This window comes from Dicentrarchus labrax, unplaced genomic scaffold (assembly GCF_905237075.1).
Source record: "Dicentrarchus labrax unplaced genomic scaffold, dlabrax2021, whole genome shotgun sequence".
NCBI classification, from domain to species: domain Eukaryota; kingdom Metazoa; phylum Chordata; class Actinopteri; family Moronidae; genus Dicentrarchus; species Dicentrarchus labrax.
Window position 1 is genome coordinate 8,790,657 of NW_026136717.1, and position 24,284 is coordinate 8,814,940.

General features: G+C 39.9%; 1 protein-coding gene across 1 annotated transcript in view; it reads left to right on the forward strand.

The window, feature by feature from the left end:
• LOC127379521 (collagen alpha-1(XXV) chain) overlaps positions 1 to 24,284 on the forward strand; it is a 145,428-nt gene that overhangs the window by 95,510 nt on the left and 25,634 nt on the right. The window contains exons 6-15 of the mRNA XM_051429217.1: positions 1,136 to 1,162; positions 6,278 to 6,337; positions 7,304 to 7,375; positions 8,022 to 8,138; positions 9,327 to 9,362; positions 15,271 to 15,297; positions 16,785 to 16,829; positions 18,881 to 18,925; positions 19,581 to 19,607; positions 22,024 to 22,068. Of these exons, the coding sequence (XP_051285177.1) occupies positions 1,136 to 1,162; positions 6,278 to 6,337; positions 7,304 to 7,375; positions 8,022 to 8,138; positions 9,327 to 9,362; positions 15,271 to 15,297; positions 16,785 to 16,829; positions 18,881 to 18,925; positions 19,581 to 19,607; positions 22,024 to 22,068 (501 nt within the window). The remainder of the gene's footprint in view (positions 1 to 1,135; positions 1,163 to 6,277; positions 6,338 to 7,303; positions 7,376 to 8,021; positions 8,139 to 9,326; positions 9,363 to 15,270; positions 15,298 to 16,784; positions 16,830 to 18,880; positions 18,926 to 19,580; positions 19,608 to 22,023; positions 22,069 to 24,284) is intronic.

Here is a 24,284-nt window from a genome sequence, read left to right on the forward strand (position 1 = left end):
GTCATCTGCATCAAGTCACACTCTTTGGTAACTGATGATTTCGAGTAATGTGAAGTGTGGAATGACATTGATTATTGTTGCTGACCGACGTCATGAATCAACAGTGTGATTTCTTATTTGGCGTCCCTTAAAGAAGAAAATCGAACCCATACGCGTGACTTACAAAACCAGATTTGGATCATTGTCGAGCATCCATTATGACGATCGGGAATAACTGAGTCTCTCTGATTAGATGCATGTTCAGACTCTCATGTGAACCACTTCATCTGCAGTTTAATGAAATTAAAAACAACTGTGCATTCCTCCCACCCAAGACGAATACAGCGTGCATCAGTGTGGCCATTCACAACTGTTTTCCCATTAAATCAGGTTTTGGAACGACTGCCCAATGAAAAATTACAAAAATTCCAAGAGCTGTTTTATTTGAAATTGCTGAGGCATTACATTGAAGTTTGTTTTAAGCAAAATTCCCATCCATGTGTGATAAGTTGTTCAGCTCATTTTACTGCTGTGGCGCAATTGTAATTCAGCCAACAGGAGAGTAGGGAGCATCAAATGAGATGGTTTAAGCGTGTTCAGTTATCCGATTCTAGACAGATTAGGGTTATAATTCAGTGTCCAACATTTGGTCGTCCTTCAGTTGCTTCAAACAAAAGTGTACTTTTGGTTCGGTTTCAGTCTAATGTGATAAACCCACAGTCTTCTACACACAGGTTGATTCGAAACCAAACGTTTTCCCCTTCAGAAACACACTCTGTCCGCAGAGATCTACCCCCAAAGAAGGCAGAAAGCCAAACATCTCTGGGGCATAAAATCTGGCCTGGCAATGCAGTTCACCCACATTCAGCCCCCCTTACCAAACCCACCAAACCTCACACCACTGCTCTTTCTTTCTCTTTCTCTCATACCCAATTCATGTCAGTCCATGTTATCATAAGTGATTTTGCTTTCAACCACAATGAATAGTTGAGGGTTCCTGTATTATTTTTCTTTATCAATGTGTTCTGAATTATGCCTCAGTGATTTCGGTGTGTGAGTATTAGCACCGTAGTTGCGTCTGTGTGTGTGCGTTCAGTGTGTGTTTAGTGTGTGTTCGACCCTTGCATTTCAAAACTTTTTTTCTTGCCTTCCACAGGGGGATCAAGGCGACCAGGGACCACGGGTATGCAGTTTAACTCCAACTTCTTGTGATTAGCTGATGAATGTGACTGTGCTTGTCTCCCCCAGCAGAATTGTGGGCAAAAGGTTTGAGATGCATGAAATTCCTGGGATAGTGTTCTTCCCCATCTGGCCAAATACAACAAGCATTTCAGCACTGCCTATTTCTACATCAAGAATAGACAGACAAATGTGCAAGATACCTCAGAAAGCACGCCGTGGTATACTTCTCGAGACGCAAAGACTTCTTTTTTACCTCTTGTCTTCAATTGAACATGAGTACAAGCTTTTGCACATCCGCACAAGATATCTGCTCAATCTCGGCTATAATCAAAAGCCAACCAGCTCTGTCTCCATAATTACTAGTGATTCACTTCAATCCTCAACGTGACATGGCGTATTCAGAGCTTTAATCATTTCCAGCTCTGTAGTTTGACATTTCTATAAAAGTGCAGCTTCTAAATGATGATGATGTGAGTGCTTTTCCGTGCTTGACAGACTCTAAAATGAATTACTCTATCTCCACCTTGCAGCCAGCGCGCCCTCATTTTTCTCAAATAATGGTTAAAAAATGAGCCCTCTTTGAACAAAACAGACTGTGACTGCACAGGTTTGTTTAAAGTAGATTGCATTAACCAGAGGGTAAATGTGGACATGCATACACACACTTTTCGCTTATTTTCTGTATCCCTCCCTCTGTATCTGCTGTTGTCATCAGGGGTAGATCATATGGAGTCAAAGCCACTTTAAATGCCTGTAATTGGTTTCCATGAGGGCAGAGAGCACGTAGAGGTTAGAGCATAAGGACAAGGAGAACACAACAACGCAGAGGTTTGTCTTGTCACCAGAACACCAGCCATCTCCCAAGTGGATCTGATCCCAATTCTGTATTGGCGCAAACCCAGACGTTTGTACTTTGCCAATTAACTTTGTCAGCTCTCCTCCGGGCCAGCTCTGCATGTCAAAGCACCCTGTTTCTTATGATTTGAAAGTCAATACAAATGACCTTCCCAGAGAAATTTGATTAGTGGTCTCAAAATGATACATCTTATGTTACTCATACTCACCACTCAAATGACAAGTTCACAGCATTTGCGGATCATTCACAAGATCTACAAATAGCTCTGTGATATCCTTTGTTAATTTTTAATGATATAAAAAGTATTGGATAATCATTATAGTTGCAAAGGCGGAAGCACTGTATCGTCGTTTGGGTAAAATTTCTTGTGTTTTGCCCATATTTGTACCCTTTTAACCTAGGAATGGAGTCATCTGTCTCTATCAGTTAAATGATTTACGCTTTGGAAACAGAAGTGCGGCTGACAGAGTGGTACCAGGGCCCAGTCAGGCCATATTTGTCTTGTAGAGTAAATAAATAAACTGTCCACTTCAAGATAGCATTTCATTAACTTCCAATTACAGCAAAATTGTCCCCTAACAGGTACAAATTAGCACACAGTCACATATGAAGGACTACGGGGGCACGAAAGCACATGAGGTCACATTACCTCCCCAGAATGGCATATTGACTTTGCACATTAGATTAGTAGGTAAATGTAGTGGAACAGTATAAGGGAGATTTCCTTAATAAATGAAGGCATAACAGGACAAGTGCTGCATGACCTTTATTTTATTTATCTGGCTGGAAATGAACCTCATTTAATTCCCAGTACTGACTATGTGCAGAGACGCTGTTAAACCCTTATGGAGGTACATGTAAACAACAGAGCATGTCAAGAATATGTCCTTCACACATTGCAGTCTGCCAGATTACATCCAATCCAAACAGATTTGAATTTAGAATGATTTAACTGTTTATAGTTTTTGTTTGCATGCATAATATGTGTATGTCTTCTAGGATCAAATCAAAGGGTCCAGTGAAAACTCCTGAGCCTCTGTGGCCAAAGACGGTGTGAGAATTGCCACATGGCCGGCAGAATTTCCTCACAGACACACATTTCCTCTGCCTGTTCCCCACATGTCAGGGTCAGCCATTTGTCGGCTCTAAAGGTCAAAGGCCACATCCAAACGCTAAAAGGTTAACCAAACAACAAATAATAAATTGGCTTTTTTGACAAACAAATGTGTGGCCACCAGTCGAGCTCCACTGGTGGGATATAATTAACTGGACTTACTGGTTAAATGTATCACCAAGAAAGGTGTGTGGTCTTTTTGACGGATGGCACTAGCTGCAGGTATCGAGCAAAGGTTGGTGAATTCCTGGGCCAGTTAGAGGGAAAATTCCTGAGATTTCACCAAGAATCTGTCCTTGTTTGTCCAGTACTTCACTTCTCACATCTTGGGATTTAACCAATTTGCAATGTTCTTCCAAAATAAAGACGCTGTGATCTTGTAAATTCCAGGATTTTACTTTTCAGTCGCGAACAAAGAGTTTTACAGTCCACTGTTTGCACATGAAATCAGACGCCTTAAAACAAATTTTACTTGAGATAAATGTGATGTGTATCAGATTGATGCCAAATCTGAGGCTTCAAATGAATGTATTATTCCTCTCTTAAATGTATTAAAGCCATCTGTGCACAGAACTGGTAATCCACTCCACATATAGATATTCAAAAAATGCCACAGCCTGCATTTGCTTGGGATGTTTTGTGTGTTTGGTGTGGTCGAGGAGATGCTGTTTCTGGCCAGTGTCCTATGACGGCTGTTGCTGATTGTCCTCGTATCTGGCTTTTTGTTTACTACAGTTGCAGTCATCTTGCTGCAGGCAAATACATAGCAACAAAGCTCCTCACCAAATAACCAACATCCGTTTTGGAGGAGAAAAGCAAAACAAAGCAATCTGTGACTGGTTAGGATTCTCTGTCAACCGCCATGTCATTATCATTCTCACACATAGACATCAGCACACTGGCAATGCGGGGTTAACACTAACCCGCACTTGGTCAAGCTCCTTTGATCTCATCTCCTGCAGGGAGGGACTACAAACTACTGGGTTTTGTTCAGATAATCATTTATTTTTTTAAAAACATTTCAAACACACATTGGTCACCAAGTTCAGTCTCCCTTAGCATTGTGTATCAAAATGATTGTAAAAGCAAAAAAGGCTAGAAAACAGTCACACGTGCCAGCCTACAGACTAAATTTTGATGCCTGGGCTTCTTGTATTGTCCGTTCCTCCGACCATGATCCAGTACTTGTTTTCCTTCTTTGTGCTCAAGATGTTTGAGGTTGTAAATAACTTGGGAAATATTTGCGCTTCAATCCCAGTTACACACAGCATGGCTATTGTCTGCAGTGTAAGAGTATCCATTGCTCTGTTCTGCTGCAGGGCTGAATTAAATCTGCCTGCCTTGAAAGCCATATTCTTAATGAGCCATGCTTTTTGAATTATCTTTGGAAAACCAGAGGGATGGCACCAAAGCCATGTTTGGATAGGCCAGATTTTATCTTAAACTTGAATATAGAGGAAGATTAAACTCTTACAGGACATGTTTATGCTAGTGTGCCAGTCTTTGAGAAATACTTTCATCAGTTCATTCAGGTTGGTTATTTACTGTGGAGCAAAACCTGCAGCATAAAGATAAACAAAGGAATATGCAATCACCGTAAAAACCAATGTGGTACAATATTTGCATGTCTTCTGCAAACTTAGCATTAAAACTAAAAACATTTGACCCTTCACTAAGTCCCACCACCATTTGTTACTGTGTCAGGCTTTTTAGGAATGGACCGATGGGTTTGGCAAATGTGACGCTATCTCAGGCAAGATTGGCCGGGGTTACTGGAGTGTAAACGCCCCCAAATCCAATAAAGAGCAGGACAGAGTCGTTTCTGTTAAACTTTAATAGTATTCAGGATCCGCCTCCAAACAGCGTGAAAATACTACACAATAAATGTGCTAGTCACAAATTATTTTTAACATAGGCTGTAACCAACCCCATGAATTAATATAGTTAGTTAATGATATGTCCCTTGGCTTTGCAAGAAGCATGGCTACTTCAGTAAGTAGTACACTTAGTTAGCCTGGCAAGCTAACAAATGTGGCTTACATTAGAGCAGGCACATAAAATCCATTCCTTAGACTTTTGTTGTTGTGTTTTTAGTCTTGGAAAGGCCCGGAAAAAAGACAAAACCCTTCAAACTCTTCAAAAGCCAAGTATAATACAGCCTCATGAATACCACTTCAGCTTTGTTGAGAAAACTGTGTGTCTAGTTATGGTTACTACGCTGCGATTGGATAATGGCTCATTGGGGGAGGGGTTCAGCAAATGGTCAGTTCATGTTTGAGTTCACAAGGCATTATGGCTGTTAAAGACCCCTCACTGTCAAAGACCTTGTTTGACAGAAGTGCACTGAAATAAACGTGCACAGTATATTTCTAAGTATGCACAAAATCCCCAAAAGAATGATTAATGATAGTGTTTGAAACTTGATGGAGTGCATTTATTTGAGGATAACATTCAAAATCATGTTTAGCTGATGATATGTCAGTGTTTCTGGCTTCAGATAAAAGTTAGCATCCAACTATAAACCCTTGTCTTCCTTTTAACAAGGAGGGGGCCCGATGCTTTCTTCCTTTATTCAGTTTTCATGAGTGGATCACATCTGTCATGATGATTGTTGACAAGGGAATTGAAAACCATTTGATTGAATTTCCAGCAAACATCACAACCCCTTGATGTTCCCTGAAACTTTATGGACAACACAGCTCCTCAATTTACCAGCATGTTATAGCTCAAAGTCTGCTCTATGATAATAATCTTAACAAATGTTCTGTCTGTATATTTGGAAGAAAACAACAGGAAATGGTTACTTGGCTATGACACTGTAGGATACACTCATTGTACACACTGTTTGATGGCAGAGAGTAAACTTGGACTTGTTAAATGGAGAATGTTTGTGTTGTTTAGGTCTGAATTGAAATTTCTAGTCCTCAAAACTTTGACATTCGAACTGATGTAGACTTTTGATACTTTTAAGAAAAACCTTCAAATACACATTGCAGTATTTCACATATTATACAGTATATTTCACAAATTTATGAGAATATTTAGTAGTAGGATGCTTATCTTCTTCCTCCTTTAACTGTTTTTGTTCACCCAGTGTTTGAATGTCATGCGTGTGTTGTGCCATGTTCTGCTGTTTGTCCCTTTAGGGATTGCCTGGTCTCCCTACGCTGGCTGCTTTGCACAGCAATCAGATCCTGACTGTCAAGGTTTGTCGGTGGTGGTGCTGCCTAGCTGCTTAGTCCGACCCCTCCGTAGCACACACTGGGAGTAAATGAATCACTGTCGGCTGCTTTTTCTCCAAGCCCGATGATAGACTAGGCACAGGAAAAATCCCATCTAATTAATCACAGCCAGTCAATCGTTATCCTCTTCCCCCCACTGCCGCTACCAGTCTTTCACCCGAGATTATGGTTGCATGCTACATGCCAGGTTCGCCATTGAAAGCAAAGGTGGCCTTTTACAACCCAGTAATATGTAGCTGACTGGAACAAGAGTTATTATTCTGAAACCAAGACATGGTCTGGCTTGTGTCCATTGATGCTAAAATAAATGGAAGGAACTCCAAGAGGAATATGATGATGAACTAAAGTGGCAAAATGTTTTTTTTAACCTCATGCCCATGGTGCACCACTAATCCTTCCAATCCATCAATTTGGCCTAGAGGATTGTTTAAGCGATGGATGAAGCCACTTAATACCAATGGACACTAGCAGAATAATGTATGCATTGAAAGGAACAAGTTTACAAATCAACCTCAACTCAGAAGGTCAAGCATGCTGGTTCCAGTGTGTGCAGCTCCCAGGGTCTGACTTAGCAGCAGGCGCTATGAAGATGATGACAGCGCTTTCACAGAGGAGGAGAAATTCCCATTTTCCCGGGGACTGTGAGCCCGCTGTGGCGCCCTCGCACCCCTGAGGTGGTAATTATGGGCCATGGCTCCAAAAAAAATCCCAGACTTCCGAAGCAAACCACCTCCGTGCTGGAAAAGTGTGGATTTCTCCCCCCATCTGTGAAGGCGCTGGACCGGGGTTCATGAACACAAGCCTTTCTAACAAAATCTGTTTCTTTTTGCATTTGCCTTCCTCCTCCTTCTTCTTCTTCTGGGACCTCATCCTCCTTCAACCTTCTCTCACCTCTGACCTACGACCCCTTGACCTCACACACCTGCTCAGATGGTCTTCCCTAAGATCAATCATGGCTTTCTTTCCGCTGACCAGCAGCTCATAAAGCGGCGGCTCATTAAGGTAGTGGCTGTGTCCTCTTCTCTCTGTCCATCGTGCCAAGTCTCACCGAATCACTTCTCTCTGGGCATTCTGCAGTTTGCATGCAAGCCTTCAGACAGACCTTTCATAAGTACTCTTATACTCTTTCTGTTATGGTTAAAAGGAAATTTCTTTTAAGAAAACAAGGTTTTATTAAGGTAAAATAAATTACTGACCGTCCTGGAATTACTTAAAACACTATCCCTGCAAGTCAGATTGCTGAATATTTTCTTTTACTTTTTTTATAATCCAGTATGATAATGGACCACACATTTTTAGGATATTTTTGCCCTGATTATTGTAGCTCTAAAAATGTGACTTTTTATTAGACGGTGCCTAATGCACCCACTCATTAAGTCCATTTAGGAATGGATGCATTTCAGGGGATTACTGTTTCAACTATAAATCAGATACAATACAGCTCCAGCTTCTGCTGTGAGCAAGCTTTAACCGTAAGACCTAAAATGCAAACTCTCCTTCATGTTATGAATGGAGGCAGCCCATAGCCACCCACAAGATCATTCTACTACTCTCTCTTCATTATTATTTAACTGCAGAGACTCCAGTATCAGTGGATCCAACAATATCGCAGATTAATGATGTTTAAATGTGTTGTTTTGCCACACAGGGAGATCAAGGGCAAGCAGGACCACCTGGGCCTCCAGGGCCACCGGGCCCTCCTGGGCCAAGGGGACCTCCAGGGGACACTGGGAAAGATGGGCCCAGAGGTGTACCTGGTCTACCAGTGAGTACTGATTTTCACCTGCCATCTGAGCAAGTTTGATTCAGCTTAATAAAGACTTTCTTTTGCAGTCAGTGTAATATTAAAATGGCGCTTGATCAGTACAATTCTGTGGATATTCCTTTAAAAAATACTGCATTGTTTCCATTAAGAGCAAAACAAGTTCAGGTCTTTTTGTACTCATATTCAATTTTGCTTTGACTCTGTGCCGGGAGGGTTTATCCTAAATGAAAACGTTTCTAATGAAGACTAGACAAGCTACGTTGCAGTTCATTGCCCTAATGTCTTTAGCTAAACATGAATATGCTCCCAAGAGAGTGCTTCACTGTATGGATTTACGTTTACTTGGTTGTTTTTCATTATAACATAACATTTTCCATGTCTGTAAGCCTGTCACTGGCATCACACTAATTTATGTGAACTCTGCTTGTGAGAGAAAGAAGAAACAGAAAAGGCCTGTCAATTATGTTAAGCCATAAAACCTTCCAAGGGGCTCCAGCTGATCTTTATTGTCTTGGCAGAGTTCACAGTGGGAGTGCAAAAATATTAAGTGTTGTTTATCTGCTTCTTTCCAAGTTTTTTATGATTATTGTTTTCAGTTCTTCCAGTTGCAGTTGCTGTAGTTGTTGCGTTTTTTCCAAGAAATTACATTTCTCTTGCTTGTCGCTATTTTTCTCATGATTTATTTCTCTTGCCATGAATCACCACGAAGCAGGGTGGCAAAAATTGTCCTGTAAATGTCACAAAGAGGCAAGAATGGAATAATGTTCAGGCATGGCTTTGGCATAAAAATATGGCCATGGCATAGGTCTTTTTTCTACCCTGAGAACTGCAGGAACATCCAAGAGCCAGGCCTGAACTGAGAGCACAGAGTAGAACAAGGTTGTTGGACAGACAGTGGAGGGTACAGGTGCCACAGCATGAAAAAATGCCTCCCAGCCAACTTGGTATATGAGCAGAGCTCTGCTTGGCAACCTGGCCCCAATGCACCATAGTGGCCAAACACTAAAAGAAATGGGGAATTCAACCATAATGTGGAAAATACAGTATTTTTTTTCACCAGAATGTTTGACTTGTTTCACTCAGAATACTGTTCATGATCATTTTAAAATTCCATACATGTTCTTAACTTTTCAAAGAAGACTTGGCCTACTGCTCTCCTATTAACTGGCTGTTTTGTATTTACTATAGGGTGATCCAGGGCAGCCTGGAGATTTAGGACCCATGGTAAGCACAAACCTTTCTTTTGACAATTTAGCATCACTGCATTCAGCATCGTTTAAAGGAATAGTTTGGCATTTTGGGAAATACACATATTCATTTTTGCTGAAAGTAAGATGACAAGATCAATTCCACTCTCATACCTATCGGGTAAATATGAAGCTACAACTCGTTAGCTTAGCTTAGCACAAAGACCAAAGACCCCGGTTGTCTGGCTATCTTAAGGGCAAAGACAAAACTTCACAAGGTTACTGCAGCAGGAAATAGTTTGGCTCCTAACTCTGTATAAAACCACTGCGTGTTGTTTTTATACTTGGGTTTTTGTCCAGATGAAACAAATGAGTGTTAGTTAGTGAGCTTTAGAGTTGCTGGTAGGCAGATGTTGTTACCTTTGGACAGAACCAGACTAGCTGTTCCCAGATTTAATTCTAAGCTAAGCTGACTGCCTGTTGAAGTTAGCTTTTACCATACAGACATGAGAACGGTATCTTCCCATCTAACCCAGCTTATTATCTTTTTTTTTCATTATAAATATCCTCAACTGTATACAACTTTTTAGCCATATTAGTCTTCTCTGACTGACTGCCTTTGTTACACTGATAAACTTGCTTTTACAGTGTTCTAATTTGGTAAAAAAAAAAATATGTCTTGTCTTGTTTTTCCTGGATGCAGAATCAAATGTGGCCCTCTCAAAAATACCCTACATCCATTTCAAATTTGCTCTTCCACAGAGTTTAATCAACAAAGCAATGTAGTAAAAAATGTAGTTATACTGCCATTTTGTTGTTTTTTAAATTTGTATTTCATTTACAAGATATTCATAAGGTGGTTTATGGGTACTACAGTGGTCAATATTAATGACACATTTTGTGATACCCTGCAAAAACGTTTGCTTTCTCTCACAAACTTCATTATTCAGTAGGCTCAAGCTGTTTCAGTTAACAGCAACTTGATACCGCTTGTGGTGTTTGGCAAATAAAGCATTTGATTAAAGTTTGCTCATAAAAGCTGCATTGAAAAGGTCAAGCCAAATTCCAGAGAAAGGAAGGACGGAAAACATGACATGTGAAAACACTTGATGATGTCAGTTTTCACAAGTGCAGGGGAGAGTAAGTGAAGCTGACAGAGGAGGTGCTATCAAGTCCTTTCATCTCTGATTCCATCTCCTCGGACCTTTGCCAGAGTGTGGAAAAAGTTGCTGGATTGATTGGAAAGAAATGGACAGAGAAAATAAAGGATTGCGAAGCGGCGAGAGAGACACATTAACTAGAGAGTAAGAGGAGTTTAAAGCTAAAATTGCTAATCATTTTTCGGTCATCGAACACACCAGCCTCTGTCTGCTTTTATGTTTCTGGAGTTTTCAGCTTTTGTTCGCTTTAATATGTTTTACTCATTATCCCCCCCTTTGCTCACACTCATAGCTGTGTAAGCAAGCAGAACAGCTTTGTTTAAAATTTATAGTGTCATGAATGTAAAAATTGTAATAGATTTCCCAGTGATCCCAGGTGTGCTCCCATAACTCTCCAGTGCTTACACAACCACTCATGACAGCAGCTGGAGTATTTCTCCAAGAGATGAATGGTGAATCCCATTCAAAATGAGCTCAGAGGCCTCGCACAGATCTTTGAATAAAAAATATGCGCTGCTCACTGTAATTCTTGAAATAAGGCATACTATTTCACAAGTACATACACAGCATGACACTAATGTACTTTTAACAAGGAATAATGTCATCATTTGGAAATCAATCCCCACCGTAAAGCAGCGTGAGATGAGCATATCCCAGAAGTTGTAAAAAGATGTGACATGGCCGCTCAAACACACTGCAGTTGCCGTTTCAGAGCTTCTGTTTCCAGCCAACAGCAAAGATAAGATAATGGATTAGAGAGAAATGTTTCTGTAAATGATCATTTGAGTTGTTAAACCTCTGGAGAGGGAATAAAGAGAAATTCTCCATCCAGAAAAACAACACCAGTCCACACCCTTGATTGACCTTTGAAAATCAATATGAATTAGATGTGCATAAGCAACTAGACCGATAGGCTCCACTTTGTGCAGCAAGCAGAAAGCATAATCTTTGATTGGCACTTTTAGATCTGCACAAGTCAACTCGAGGTGGGGATTTTGAGTTCGGTCCTTCACCAACTTTTGCTTCTTTTACGGTGCTCTAGGAGCTAGCGCCCACTTGACACACAGCTCAGCGTTTTTGATGTAGATTCTATTGTTAAAGAGGCAAAAGTAGATTCCAGAGTTTTCCAGCAGCCTTCCAGGACATATGGTGCTGGTTAGAAGGATTAGGCTCTTGTGGAGCAACAAGGAGGAGGGGGGAGGTGGGAAGAAGAAGAAGAAGAAGAAAAAGGAAATATTTTCAGGACTCAATTCAAAATCATCAGTGCCATAAGGTCTCTCTGGGGTAAATTAAGGGGGTCTTCAGCTCTCTAAAGGTGGCTTGCAGCCTTGCACACAGTTTTCATTTGGGGCTTGATTTTGCTTCAAAAAGATTTAATATGGAAAACCAGTGGTGTATTGTATGCGGTGTTCCATCCGTAACTGAAAAAACCTCCTCCATCTGCTTTTTGGTGTTATTTCCAATTATGCTGCAGAAGTTTGCTGCTCCCCTTTACGTCCTATTCATTCTATAGCTTCCCACAATGCACCAATGACTCACCTTAGACATTTTTTAAATACACAACAGCCATGCATGTAGGGATCTAATTTACTTAATATCCCTGTATAATGAGGACATACCTTTAATATGCTGGTGTCCTTGACTAAGTTTTCTTTTAATGTGAAGCCAAACATGAGGAGCAAAGATGTGAGTAAATGGCTTGGGGCATGCTTGGTGGACTCGAACAATTCTGTGGCAAATGTAGACATCAATGGGCAAAAATATATTTTTTTTATTTCTGTTTTTTATTTTTTTACTTTTTGTCGTAGTTTTAGGCAGTATGCCTACAGGGAGGGTCGTAATCAGGATTTTAGAAATACTGAGATTATTTGGTTGTGTTTTCTGCCCAGGAACAGTAGATGTAAAGTAGCTAGTAGTAGTAGCTTGCAGAGCAGCTCTTCACTTGAGATTGGGAATGAATAATCAGTTAGCTGATTAATCAATCAACAGAAAAGGGTCTTCTTTTTTTTCCTGCCAAAACCTACGTCCCCTCTCCGGTGTTAGTTTCTCCAATGACAGGACTTACTTACATTTCTTTGTTTCTTGTTTCATATTTGGGTTTTAGAAATAGACCAAACAATGAATCCAGAATATAATTAAAATTAGTAGATTAATGAATGATGAAAGTGACTATTTGTAGAGAATAATGGTTTTTAATAATATGTAAGTTTAAAGTGTGAATATAAGTCCAAATTTCCCTAGAAGAATCACCAGACGAACCCCACCAAACTCAACATCCTAATAAGACTGCTTTAGTTTAGTGGATTTTAAAAACATTTAGTCTGAAATATATCAGAATGAATTAAGATGAAGACTAAAATGTATAACTTTCATTACAAATGTCTTTTCAAAGCTGCATCGTAGTTAAAATTCTACATTGATTACATGGCCTCTATGTTCTTGCTAGCTGCTGTTTTGTCCACAGTGGCAGTAGCAGTAAAGCCTGTGTGATTGAAAGGTCTTACAGAATGAAAAGTCATGTACACAGTTTAAATAAAGCACACATGTCCACCATCTCTACAGTGATGATGTTGAACACAATGTTATGCTAACCTATAACTACATTGGCCAAACTTAAGACAATAAGACCCAGGGTGTCAAAAACATAATTTTCCTTTTAAAGCCCAAAGTAACTTAATTTAATGTAAACAGCAGCATTATATTGCAAAGCCTTTATAAAGATCGTATAAGTGAAACAGAAACTTTGAACAGACGCTCTTAACTTTGCATTTGCCCTCCAAAGCTCCAGCTTGTAGCCTTGCTGTGCTTTGATCAGCCGAAATATTTTTCTTGTTAATGCTGAAGGAGAAATGCACACTCAGGCAAGTTCTTCAAGTGTTTGAGGCTCCAACTGCAGACCGAGTGTGGGAATTGACCTGGCAATTGCTTCATTGTTTGTGATTTCCGAGACATGAATGAAAGCGCCAAAACATTCAGCGCTTTGTATTTGTGCTCGAATGCTCGACTTCAATAGGCGTCCTGTTGACATTGCACATTTGTGGATTCTTTTCTTTTATGAATGTTAAATGAAGCAGCTAAGGTGTGATATGCTGAGCATGTGCTACCATGATGAATACTATTTTAGTTCAGATTATTCTCCCTTTTAAATGAAGATGTTTGGATTATTGTCATTGTTATTTTTATTTTTATGTCAGTGTCCAAAGTTGGGAACAAAAGAGCCAGGAGCAAGACTTCCTTAAGGGCTATTGACTTTGTGAAAAATCTCCTTTTCAGCCAGTAGCTCCTGAGTGCTCTCAGATGTAGCCAAGCTAATTAGCGCTCAGGCAAGTGGCACATGCTCTCACATACCTAGTGGGTCATAAAGATGTTTACCAAACCCTACTGAGGATAGCTAACAAAGGCTTTTAAAGGCAAGGAGGAGGAAAACCTTTTTCTTGGTTGGCTAGGATAATGAAAGTTGCTCATTGAGGTTTTTGTCTTAAGTGCAGATGGAATGCACTATAAATGAGTTGCAACTGTGTGGGCCATTTCTGTAAATGTGAGAACGTGTTGCTGCAGGGATTTTAACAGGCTAGTTTTGTAAATGGAAAAGTTTTTGAGCTTCAGTCTTGTTTCTTTAACAAAAACTAAATAAGATATGGAAAGATCGAATTCATTCTCAGAACACTGGTCATTATTATTGTTCTTTTTGCTAAGCCAAGCATCTGTTGGTGCTTTGGCCACGAGGCATAAGTTGGCCACCACCAAACTAACAAACCTTTTCACGAACATTTGCAATGACAGTCCAACATTTCAACCTGAATGCGTCCTCGTTGGCTACTTTTGAATACAGGCACACAAACCTTATACACTCTTCAGGGGACCAGATCTTAGGTTTTGCCAGTTATACTGCATCAACATGAATAAAGCTTGGAAAGATGTTGTGGAGTGCTTGTGGGGCATAAGATCTGCCTGGCCTTGACCCAACTGAGAGCGATGAGCCAAATAGCACCATTTACCGTAGATCCTGAGCCGACAGTGAGAAAAATGTTGGCCAACATGAGGTGTCATAACAGCCAAGCATAAAGGTGTTGATGAACTGCTGTGGGTACTGCAATAGTTTAGACTCAAGGAAGCCAACATGGAAGGAACTAACTTTCAGCCAGTTTCTCATTTTAGTCATAAAGCTGTCCTGCCGTTTTTAGGCAGGTTCTGGTGGAGGAGATTGAGGATCCAACATGGCCTCTGGTTTCACTGTAAACAGCAGGTTGAAAATAGAAACTGTCCTCCCAGACTCATCTATCACTTTGTTAAATCTCAGTGAGGGATATGGCGCCTTTTTTGCCCTGTCTAACTTATTAGCTTTGTGAGGCTTTCCAACTATTGGCCCATTTAGGTAATGGACCTCTCTATGTGTTGGACTGTAAGTCTTAGAATGTAGAACAGCCAAACAAGACAAGTTTTTACAGTCGCTAAAACGAATAAAGAAAGATATCAACATAAAAGATAAAACCATAAGTTTCTGTTATTCAGGGTCTCATTAGAGATTCATGTTTATGGTGAAGCTCGATGAAAAGAAGGCACGGAGTGAGTCAATTTTCCTTTTTTGTCAAAGACTAAAACAAGGGATTGATTGTGATTTGGTTCTGCCTGAAGGGTGTGTGCTCACTGTATGAAATCCTACCACAAATCTTGCCAGCCTCTCTGCTATGACCGTGTTGGCCCATGGAAATTATATTATTTCATCTGACATGGACTCTTTTGTTCTGTTTCTCTCCCATTCTCTGTCTCTCTTCTCATTTATAGGGGCCCGAAGGGCCAGAAGGGCAGAAGGTAAGTCCAGAAAATCATTTCTTGTTCCATTGACATTTCTCACTTGTCTTTTAGATTAAATAAAATGAGACTCTCTGACTCAGTTATCCGCTAAATTACATCAAAAATACATTTCACACTGACAAGGTGCTTTCTCTGTCCCTCTCTGTTGTAATCCTCAAATTCTATTTCTTTAGCAGTAGAATAATGTTTTGGATTTGATATTGACTGTGCACAAGTTGCTCAAATAGCTGTATGCTGGGCGTTGAATATGTTTACTTGGGGATTAGTGACACAGGGCCACAAACGGGGCAAGTAAATAGACAAGAGGAGAGTTAGGGCTCAAACAACATGAGGAAGGCAAGAAAAAGATGGAGAGAGAGGTAGAGAGATGAAGAACAGAGATCCTGGAGCTAAGTGCTGCGATACAGGCCGCGGGTCCCTGGCGGCGCTGATGTGGGGAACAGATGTAAGCCATATCCAGCCATCAGGTAGCTGCCAGTGTTTGTTCAGTGTAACCCAATCAGACACTTCCTGTCTGTGCTGTCATCTGTCGGCAAGGCCTCCCGTCGGCGGAGAGGGGGGGGGTGGAGGGGTCAATGATGACACACCGCCGTGTTAATGACTCATAAGCCAGGCCCCGAGGCTACTCAATTAGATCTGCTGCTGGGGGGTGTAGTGCTGTGTTTAGCAGAGGGGCCACGTCAACAGTTATTCAAGTTTCATTATCTTAGTGATTTGATTTGGTGTCATTACATAATAAAAAAAAGTAGAGTGTGAATCATGTATTTGAACTTATCTGATTGGAACAATGTATTTCATCAACTTTCCTTCCCTAATCCTGATCCACTCTCTTCTCTCCTTTCTGCCAAGTTATATTTTGGATATATTATTATATATTATTACTTTTTTCATTGTTTTCCATTACTTTTAAGTCTATATACCAAATGTTTCACAGATCTCAGATACATCTATAAATGTGACCATGGTAACAGTAAGTCACTTTTATTACAAAGAAGCACAAATAGCCAACATAAGTAAACCACTGTGTAAGAGTGTGGGAGTTCATTAAAACATGCTTGTTGCAACCTCAGAGCCTAAATCATCTGCTTTAAGTAAGTTGCAGGACTATAAGCGCTATGGTACATATTAAGCCTTTTTGTTTTTTAAACTTTCTCTTCTCTCAGTTTAAAACTCGACAGAAATATTCTCAACTCCCAGTCTTGCCCTCTGGCCCGTACCGTCCATAGCTTCTCAGATCCTAAAATATGACATGCAATATTTATTCTGGCCTGGTTTTGGAAGATCAGCACCCACCGGGGTGTACATGCTGAAGAGGGGATGCGAACAATAGACAGGCCTGTTCAGAAGTACCTCTGTAGGCTCACTCTTTGAAGCAACTATAGTTTAGTTTGTGCCAAAATAAAAGTACTTTGTCATATTTGAATTTTTGATAACCCATGCTTTCAGTTTCTTGACACCTAAAGGCCTTTGTGTCTATTTCTCAGGGTTCACTTGGGGTTCCAGGCGTCCCAGGTGTTGACGGACTGAAGGTGAGGCTACTCCTATGTAGAGATATACAAACTATACATTTGATGTTGATGACTTTACTTGCTGTTTAGAGTAGCTGTCACCAAGGAATGGAATGCTGCAAACTGGTCTTTATTAACAGATTATTTCATTTCATTCATTTGTAAGATCTTATTTTTCAGAGAGACAGGTGAAAGATCCTGATAATAAGTTTAGAATTAGATAGGAGGATTTGCAAGGGAACCGTAATGTCTTTTTACTTTTTATTAAAAAAGTTATTAAAAAGACTTCAGATGTATATTTTACATTACAGGAAATGAATCATGCTTAATTGTTTGTTACATTTAGCAGCCCGTCTGAACATTGTCCCTTACAAAATACTACACAAAAGCTAACCTCCATTTACAGTGAATGTATTTTATCTTCAGAAGGCTCACTTTATCATACTCACAGTTTTCATTAGTCTTTGTGGCCATGTGTTACACTTTTCATATTAGAAAGGTTCTGCCATGCGTTCTGACAATTTCAAACCACTATCCTATTTGGGAGAAATCCCTTGGGCTGCATCTTCAAGTCTTAACCACAAAGTACAGTTTTGAGCTGCCTGTGAATCTGCTCACACTCTCAGCTCATTTCTGAATTTCATTCTCAAAGCGAATAAAGAAGACACAGTGCAGGTGTTCCACAATGACGAAAAAATTGAGAAACGCATTTATTCCAGAACAAAGGACGCTATAAGTGACGAGAATGAATGGGGAGATTATTTGAGAGGCAGCATCTTTCGAATCACAAGCATGCATTTACGAAGATACAAGCAGAGAGACACGCATGTGCCTGTAATAGGAACCAGAGTAAAGAAGTTTAATTTCATAGTGAAAGCCATACTGACTTTGGAGACAGCAAGAGTTGAAGGCCTAATTCCATACTTGTGTAAGGAGTGGGGTTATGCCAGCACCCATGAAATAGAACTTCAGTGCTGTGCAATGCAGCTATAAAACAGAATCCTTTATGGTATGTGACTGTCACTCATGCAGAAAGTTGAAGTCTAAAACAGCAAAGGCTACTCTGCCAGCAGTGGCAGGTTGACTGGCAGACATCATATTGATCTGACATAGATATCCACTAAAAGGGGAGGATCACTAACGCAAACCTTATCAGCCCTAGTTTATGAGTTTTTAATCAGACTCCATCATCATTATGGCAATATATAGTCATCATTATGTCAATGACTCCCATATGTGGGCTGACAGATGATATAAGATTCCAGCCTTTATGAAGAGTTTCACCACTGGTGTGTAGCTGCTTCATGAAAACAAAGCATTGTGGGAAAGATGCAAACAACAATAAGAAACCCAGAAAGAAAAAGAAACAGTTTTTCCGACAAAAATGAAATAAAATACAATACAACAGTATTGAGCAGCCCATTGATATGTATTTTTAATTTAAATAATAGATTGCTTTATTTTCCATCCTGGCTACATTAATCAGCATCATCCAGTTAAAGCTGTCTCTGGGTTGAGGAATAGCTGCTCCTCTTCTAAAGGCTAATGATGTGGTAGGTTTGCAAAGGTCAGGGGGTTAATTGTTTTTGGCAACAAATGGACTGAGGTTGGTTTCTGGGATTCAGACTCTCACTAACAGTGGGCTGGCATTCATCAGATGGACTTGGCTTTCTTCTTTTGCTCATGTTCAGACCAGAGATAATTAAGCATTTAATCAGCTTATTATTCTCTCTACTTTCGGATTTAGTTTGTGGTTTCAATATTGGATTTTTGATCTTTTTGTTGAATTGTATGGAATTTATTCATTTGTAGCAGCAAATGAACACATTTAGGGTCCGTTGATTGCAATATAGTAAAATACACTATCTATCCTATCTACTGCTCCATTATCAACCATCCTGCAAATACATAACACCTGTGCAGCGACGACCAAACTTAACCTCTGTTAATGTCAGAGCTTATCTCTAATGAAAATGTGAAGCTTTTTGTATCTTCTGACCTGAAATCAGAGTTCACGTTGCTGAATCAGCACACTGAATACAGCCACTGTGTGTATGTTGTGCTGTCCATAGGGGGATGTTGGCATCCCAGGATTGGACGGTGTTCCTGGAGCCAAGGTCTGGTGGACACACATTCTGTGTGCTCTTATTCTTGTAAATTCATTGCGATCATATCTTTTTTTTATTGTTTTGAAGTCATATATAATTTTTCATCCCTATCCATTTGAGAAACATTAAACTTTTTGGGGCTTTTAATCATGTTTATGACCCTTTTTAATCCATATCTTTCAATATACTTAGTTTATTTACATTTTGTTTCTCATTCTTTAGAAAACATACATATGTGGATATATTTTAATTCATCTTTGTTAGATATCATGTCCACATGATCCGTTTTTGCCACAATATCAATAAGAACATGTCACCTTCATAGCAGATATCCATATGTGTAATTAAACGTGATAGTTGTACCGACATATAGCTTTAAGTTTTTTGAAAGTGTGGTGAAATAACCTTGTAAGTAGGATTCTGGCCTGTTAATTTTGACAACTTTCAGTAATCACTGTGCAATTTTTAAAAAACGCTTCAAAAAGCCGATAGTTAAGGTTCTGTCTGGGGGGAAAAGCAGTCATAACACAAGAGGCTTTCGATAATCTAACATGAATTTAACCCCAGATACAATCTAACCTTTAGTGGCTGCAATAATTCCCAAACTGAACCCAACTCCCCCTGAGCTTTTCTGTCTTTAATACTCTGCTTTCTTTCCCAACAGGGTGAAATGGGAGAGCGAGGTGAAAAGGTAAAGTGCTAATTCAGATCACCAAACATTATTGTTAGCATCAGTCTTGATATGTTAGAACAGCCGTTGTGATAAAAATGACGGCAGCTCTGCTTTTACTTCACACAACTCCAGCTTGTGTTTTCAAAGGTGACTCCCTTCTGAGATTTGGCCATCAGTGAGTCAGTGAGTCACAAAATTGAACCCAATTTCTCCAAGAAGGCCTTGGAGGAGACCAAAAAACTGAACCCACACTGCAGCCTCAGTGAGGAAAAAGCCTTATTCTCTCCATTCCCTAATTCTAATGGTGTCTTTATTCTCTGCTGTTGGACAGCAGCGGGTGGGAGGTGTGAACACTGACCGAGTTGAGACAGAGACAGGCTGGGGAGGGAAGTGATGACTCATTGTTCTTCATCGACCACAAAACTGGCTATCAGGCTGTTGTTCTCAGTTGGTCTGAGTTTTTCTTCAAATCAGAGACTTATTCCCTACATCTAACACACCTGACTCACTGTAATAATAAGGCTGTGCGGGCACATAGCCAATCTCCTAGCAACCAGTGCCCGCAGCATCATCGCTGTCCTATGGAGAATTAACTGGGTACAAATAATAGCTCAATAGAAACTGAATCAGATGGTTTTGGTGTGTGTTGAGGAAAGTTAGAACTGAATGGTCTGACAAGGTGGATCGGTGTGTGCTGGCCTCTGAAGACGATCCCAAAGATTTTGGCTTAAAACAGCTACGTCATTACCCCTGGGCCTTGTCACAGGTTGCATGTTTATGAGTTATGAGCAGTCACAAAGAGTTATTGTTCAGAGTTTTTATATGCACAATGTTAAAAAAGCAAATATTAGAGAAGAGGCAGACAAAATAAACAATTTCTGTTTGATATGTATAAAAGGTTTTTATGTTAAGAGGAGCCAGATCTGTTGACAAACTGCTGTTTTCTGGCCAGCAGGCAAATTCAGGAAACCAAGTTTTTAAATCCTGACTCAATGCTAGTAGTCATTTTAAGTTCTTACTAATCACAGTCCATTGGAACAGATGGGTGCCTTATGTCAAGCATAGTGCCTCGGATACCAAGTTCCTTTTTAATAGTCTCCACAAGGACACAACCTTTGATTTCAAATCCTTGGAATTGCTATTTACTGCATGATTCACAATATATTAGGCTATCATTTACTTAATTTAAAATAATGTGGATTTATCAAAAGTGAAATGATGACCTCCCTGCCAAAGACATCACTGAAAATCACTCCAAAGTACTTTTTTATTTTGAGAGGAGCCATGTTAACATAAATTGTTGTTTTTGGCTCTAGTTGCTGACTAAAGAGCCAGCAGGCAAGAAAAACAATGCTAGCCTCTAACAGGAAAATAAATTATTGTTTGAGAGGCACAGAGCCGATTACAGTATAGCTTATTTTCTTGAAGTTCTGACATCATGAAGATCCCCCTACAAGGACGCAACCCTTTATTTGAAATCCTTGTGTTTGCTATATATATATATATCACATTGGAAACATATTAGGCTATAATGTTCTTGATGTAAAATCAGCTGGATTCATAGCAATCATAAGGAATCTGTCAACAAGAGTCTACAACTCTACAGGCTCTGTGAGGCTATATTATGCACAGTGGTGCTTTGAGCTACATGCTAATGTCAGCATGCTAATATGTTCAATGCTGACATGCGGATGGTAAGCAGGTATAATGTTTACCATTTCACCATCTTAGCTAAGTGTGTTAGCATTTCAACATTTGCTAGTTAGAACTAAAAACAAAGTACAGCTGGCCAGAATGGCTTTAGCTTTGCAGTTATTTGGCCATAGATTAAAGAAACTAAATAAACAATATTGGACTGATGATGGTTCTAGAGGAAAAAATAAAGGGTCACCAATGTTGAATTTATGAAGTGGACAGTATTGTCTGTACCACATTTCATGGCAATCCATCCATTTATTGATACATTTATATATTATTTTTTATAATATTTAGATATCAAGGGGTAGACCGTCCAGCCAACCAGCATTACTATCCACCACAAGCATGGCTAGAAACAGCACTGACATTCACTGTTTCACACTGCTAAGATGGAAAGATGGGGAATTTAGAAGTGAAGTTCTTCATAGTTGATGCCAGGACTTCCACAATGCCCCACAGAGTGCATTACGTCACATGGAGTCAGTCAGTATTTGAACCATGTGTGATGACTCAGTTAGTGACCAAAGTGGATTTAACATGTACAGTAATGGTACTTCATCTTTGTTACAGTGTGCTTTGCTTTTTCTCCAAGCATCCATTACACAGTTTACAGGGCAGTCAATCACTTTGTGTTATGTGTGTTTAAACAATCTGGCAATCTTGTTTAAGATAGTTTTCTTTTTTTGACATTTCTTGCGATCAATAAACCGATTACCTATGTTTGATTTCATCACAGGGCGATATGGGTGAAGACGGACCGAAAGGTGAAATTGGAGAGAAGGTATGTAAATTCAGCTTTATCTTTCATTCTCTTGGAACTTGCACAGAGAAACGGCGGGGTTTGGTTGTGGCCGGAAAACATTAAAAAAAAAAACTGTTAATGTTAGCCATCTGAGAGGAGATCTTTGGAGAGCAGCAGAAGATACTGAGGTCAAGTGCCATCAGCTGTAGTCAAGGCTGCACAACAGCAATCATCCTGGCACTTGATGCATCCTTTGTGTTTAATGTGGACTTAATTGCTATGCTATGCTGACGCTACATTTTCTGGTTGGATGGTTCCTGCATTAATTTGGGACCATTTATCATCAAGACAGCTTGTCAAGTTGGGATCCATTTCCAACAAAAGGCAGAGTGGAGCTCTGCTGGACAGATTGTTCAGAGCTAAACTAATAGATTCATGTTTCTATCCAAAAAGCTTTTGTTTTCTGGAAAAGTTTTTTGTTTTGAATTAGTATACAGACATCATGTCCAGAGGCAGATCATGCATCCTATCCAGGACTTCACGTTGCTTTTGCCATTATTATTTTGTTAAAGGAGCATTTATGAAAATAGGTCACAGCCGTATTTGTATTGGGTGACCTCATGACAAAGTTTGGGCCTGTTTACACTTCAAACTTTTAAAGAATTTCAGAAACAAAACAATTATGGATTGGAATAAACAGTGCTTTGAAAAACGTCGATTCAGCTTTACATCAGCCAGTGCTGATTTGGAATTGCTCACTTCTGGGAAAAGATAAAGATTCTTCCCAAAGTTGCCAAAATGGTAACACAATTGCTAAGAACAGACAGCAGACACAAAATACTGTGATTTTTCAAATACACTATTGACACTGCTTTTCGCTTGAAACACTGAATTAGGTATGAAAACAAAACATAACTGATAGACTAGCATCGGAGTAGAAGCAGTGTACTCAAACTGTCACTGCCAATTTATTGCTGTTCAGCAGAGAACAACTTTGATAACTTCTCACTTTATGGGTACTCTGGTTTTTAAAAGACTGCCGAACACGGCTGCCAAAAAAGACACCGTTTGAGGGAAACAGATGCAGGATATCATCTGTGGAAAATAAGTGAACAAAAAGGAAAGTGGAGGGCGATAAAACTTTGCAGCTCAAGCACCGCTTTGATCTCGTCTACCTTAATGCAGTAAAAGTGGGGGGGAAAAGATTTTGGCCGCAGGAGTCAAAAAGAAAAAGTGAAATCGAGCGCTATGGGAATTGTGACTTCTGTAGCCAGTCACCTGCCATTCATTCTTCAAGAGCCTATTCGTGTTTTTCACAATAAAAAGAGACAGAAGGGAGTGTAACCTGGAAATAGGGAGGATTTTTTCATTAGTATGGATAGGATTACCTCATCTTGTCAGATTGTCAATGTCAGGATGTAAAAGCATTTTTTAACATAGTGCACATATGGCTGGAATAATTGTTTCTCAGTCAAGATATAACATCCACATGGGTTTAACATGTGTCAGACGCACCAAACACTGATTGATTTTTCAGAGATTGTTTTAGTGAAAAAAAAAAAAAGTCTTATGCATGCTCACATACAGTACATCCACTCTGAGCCTCCTGTCATCGGAGCTGTGTGTCTGATCCATTGCTCTTCCCTGATATCATTGTTTCACTGGTAGATGGGACAGAGGAGGGGAGGGGAGAACATCTTTAGTCTTCCATACTGAAGATGCCGAAGTTAACAATACACAGCACGCACCGCAGGGAAAATGTGGTACCGCGGGGTGAGAGGTGAGGCAGCGAAAGCTTCGGAATGGTGAGCAGAGAGACCTCAGGGAGCGCAGACTAGAGGGGGAGAGAAATGGCCGGGCTTTTGCGTGATACAAAGGAAGATTGTTTTGACGGCGGGGGATCTGTGGAGTGTGAAAGAGACTACTTAAACCTACTACAAGGAGTTTTTAGCTGGTTATGAAACAGTTTAATACTGATGCCTCTATAAAATCGTACATAAGCAGACCATCAGTGAGAAGATTGGCTAATTTTATATAGTTATTCTTAGGGGCTGCCTCCGGGCCGGATTCGGTTGGATTCCCCTTGGTATCAATGAAACGAAGTGTTGGGAACGCTACTGCTTTTGTCCACAAGAGCTGCCAGAATCTACAAAAAAGAGTTCCTTGTTGCTGTTATGTATGAAAAGTCATTATTAAATGATGTTACTACTTTGTACTTATATATCTGTGAGGCAGCCCTGGGTTCACTGTCTGTC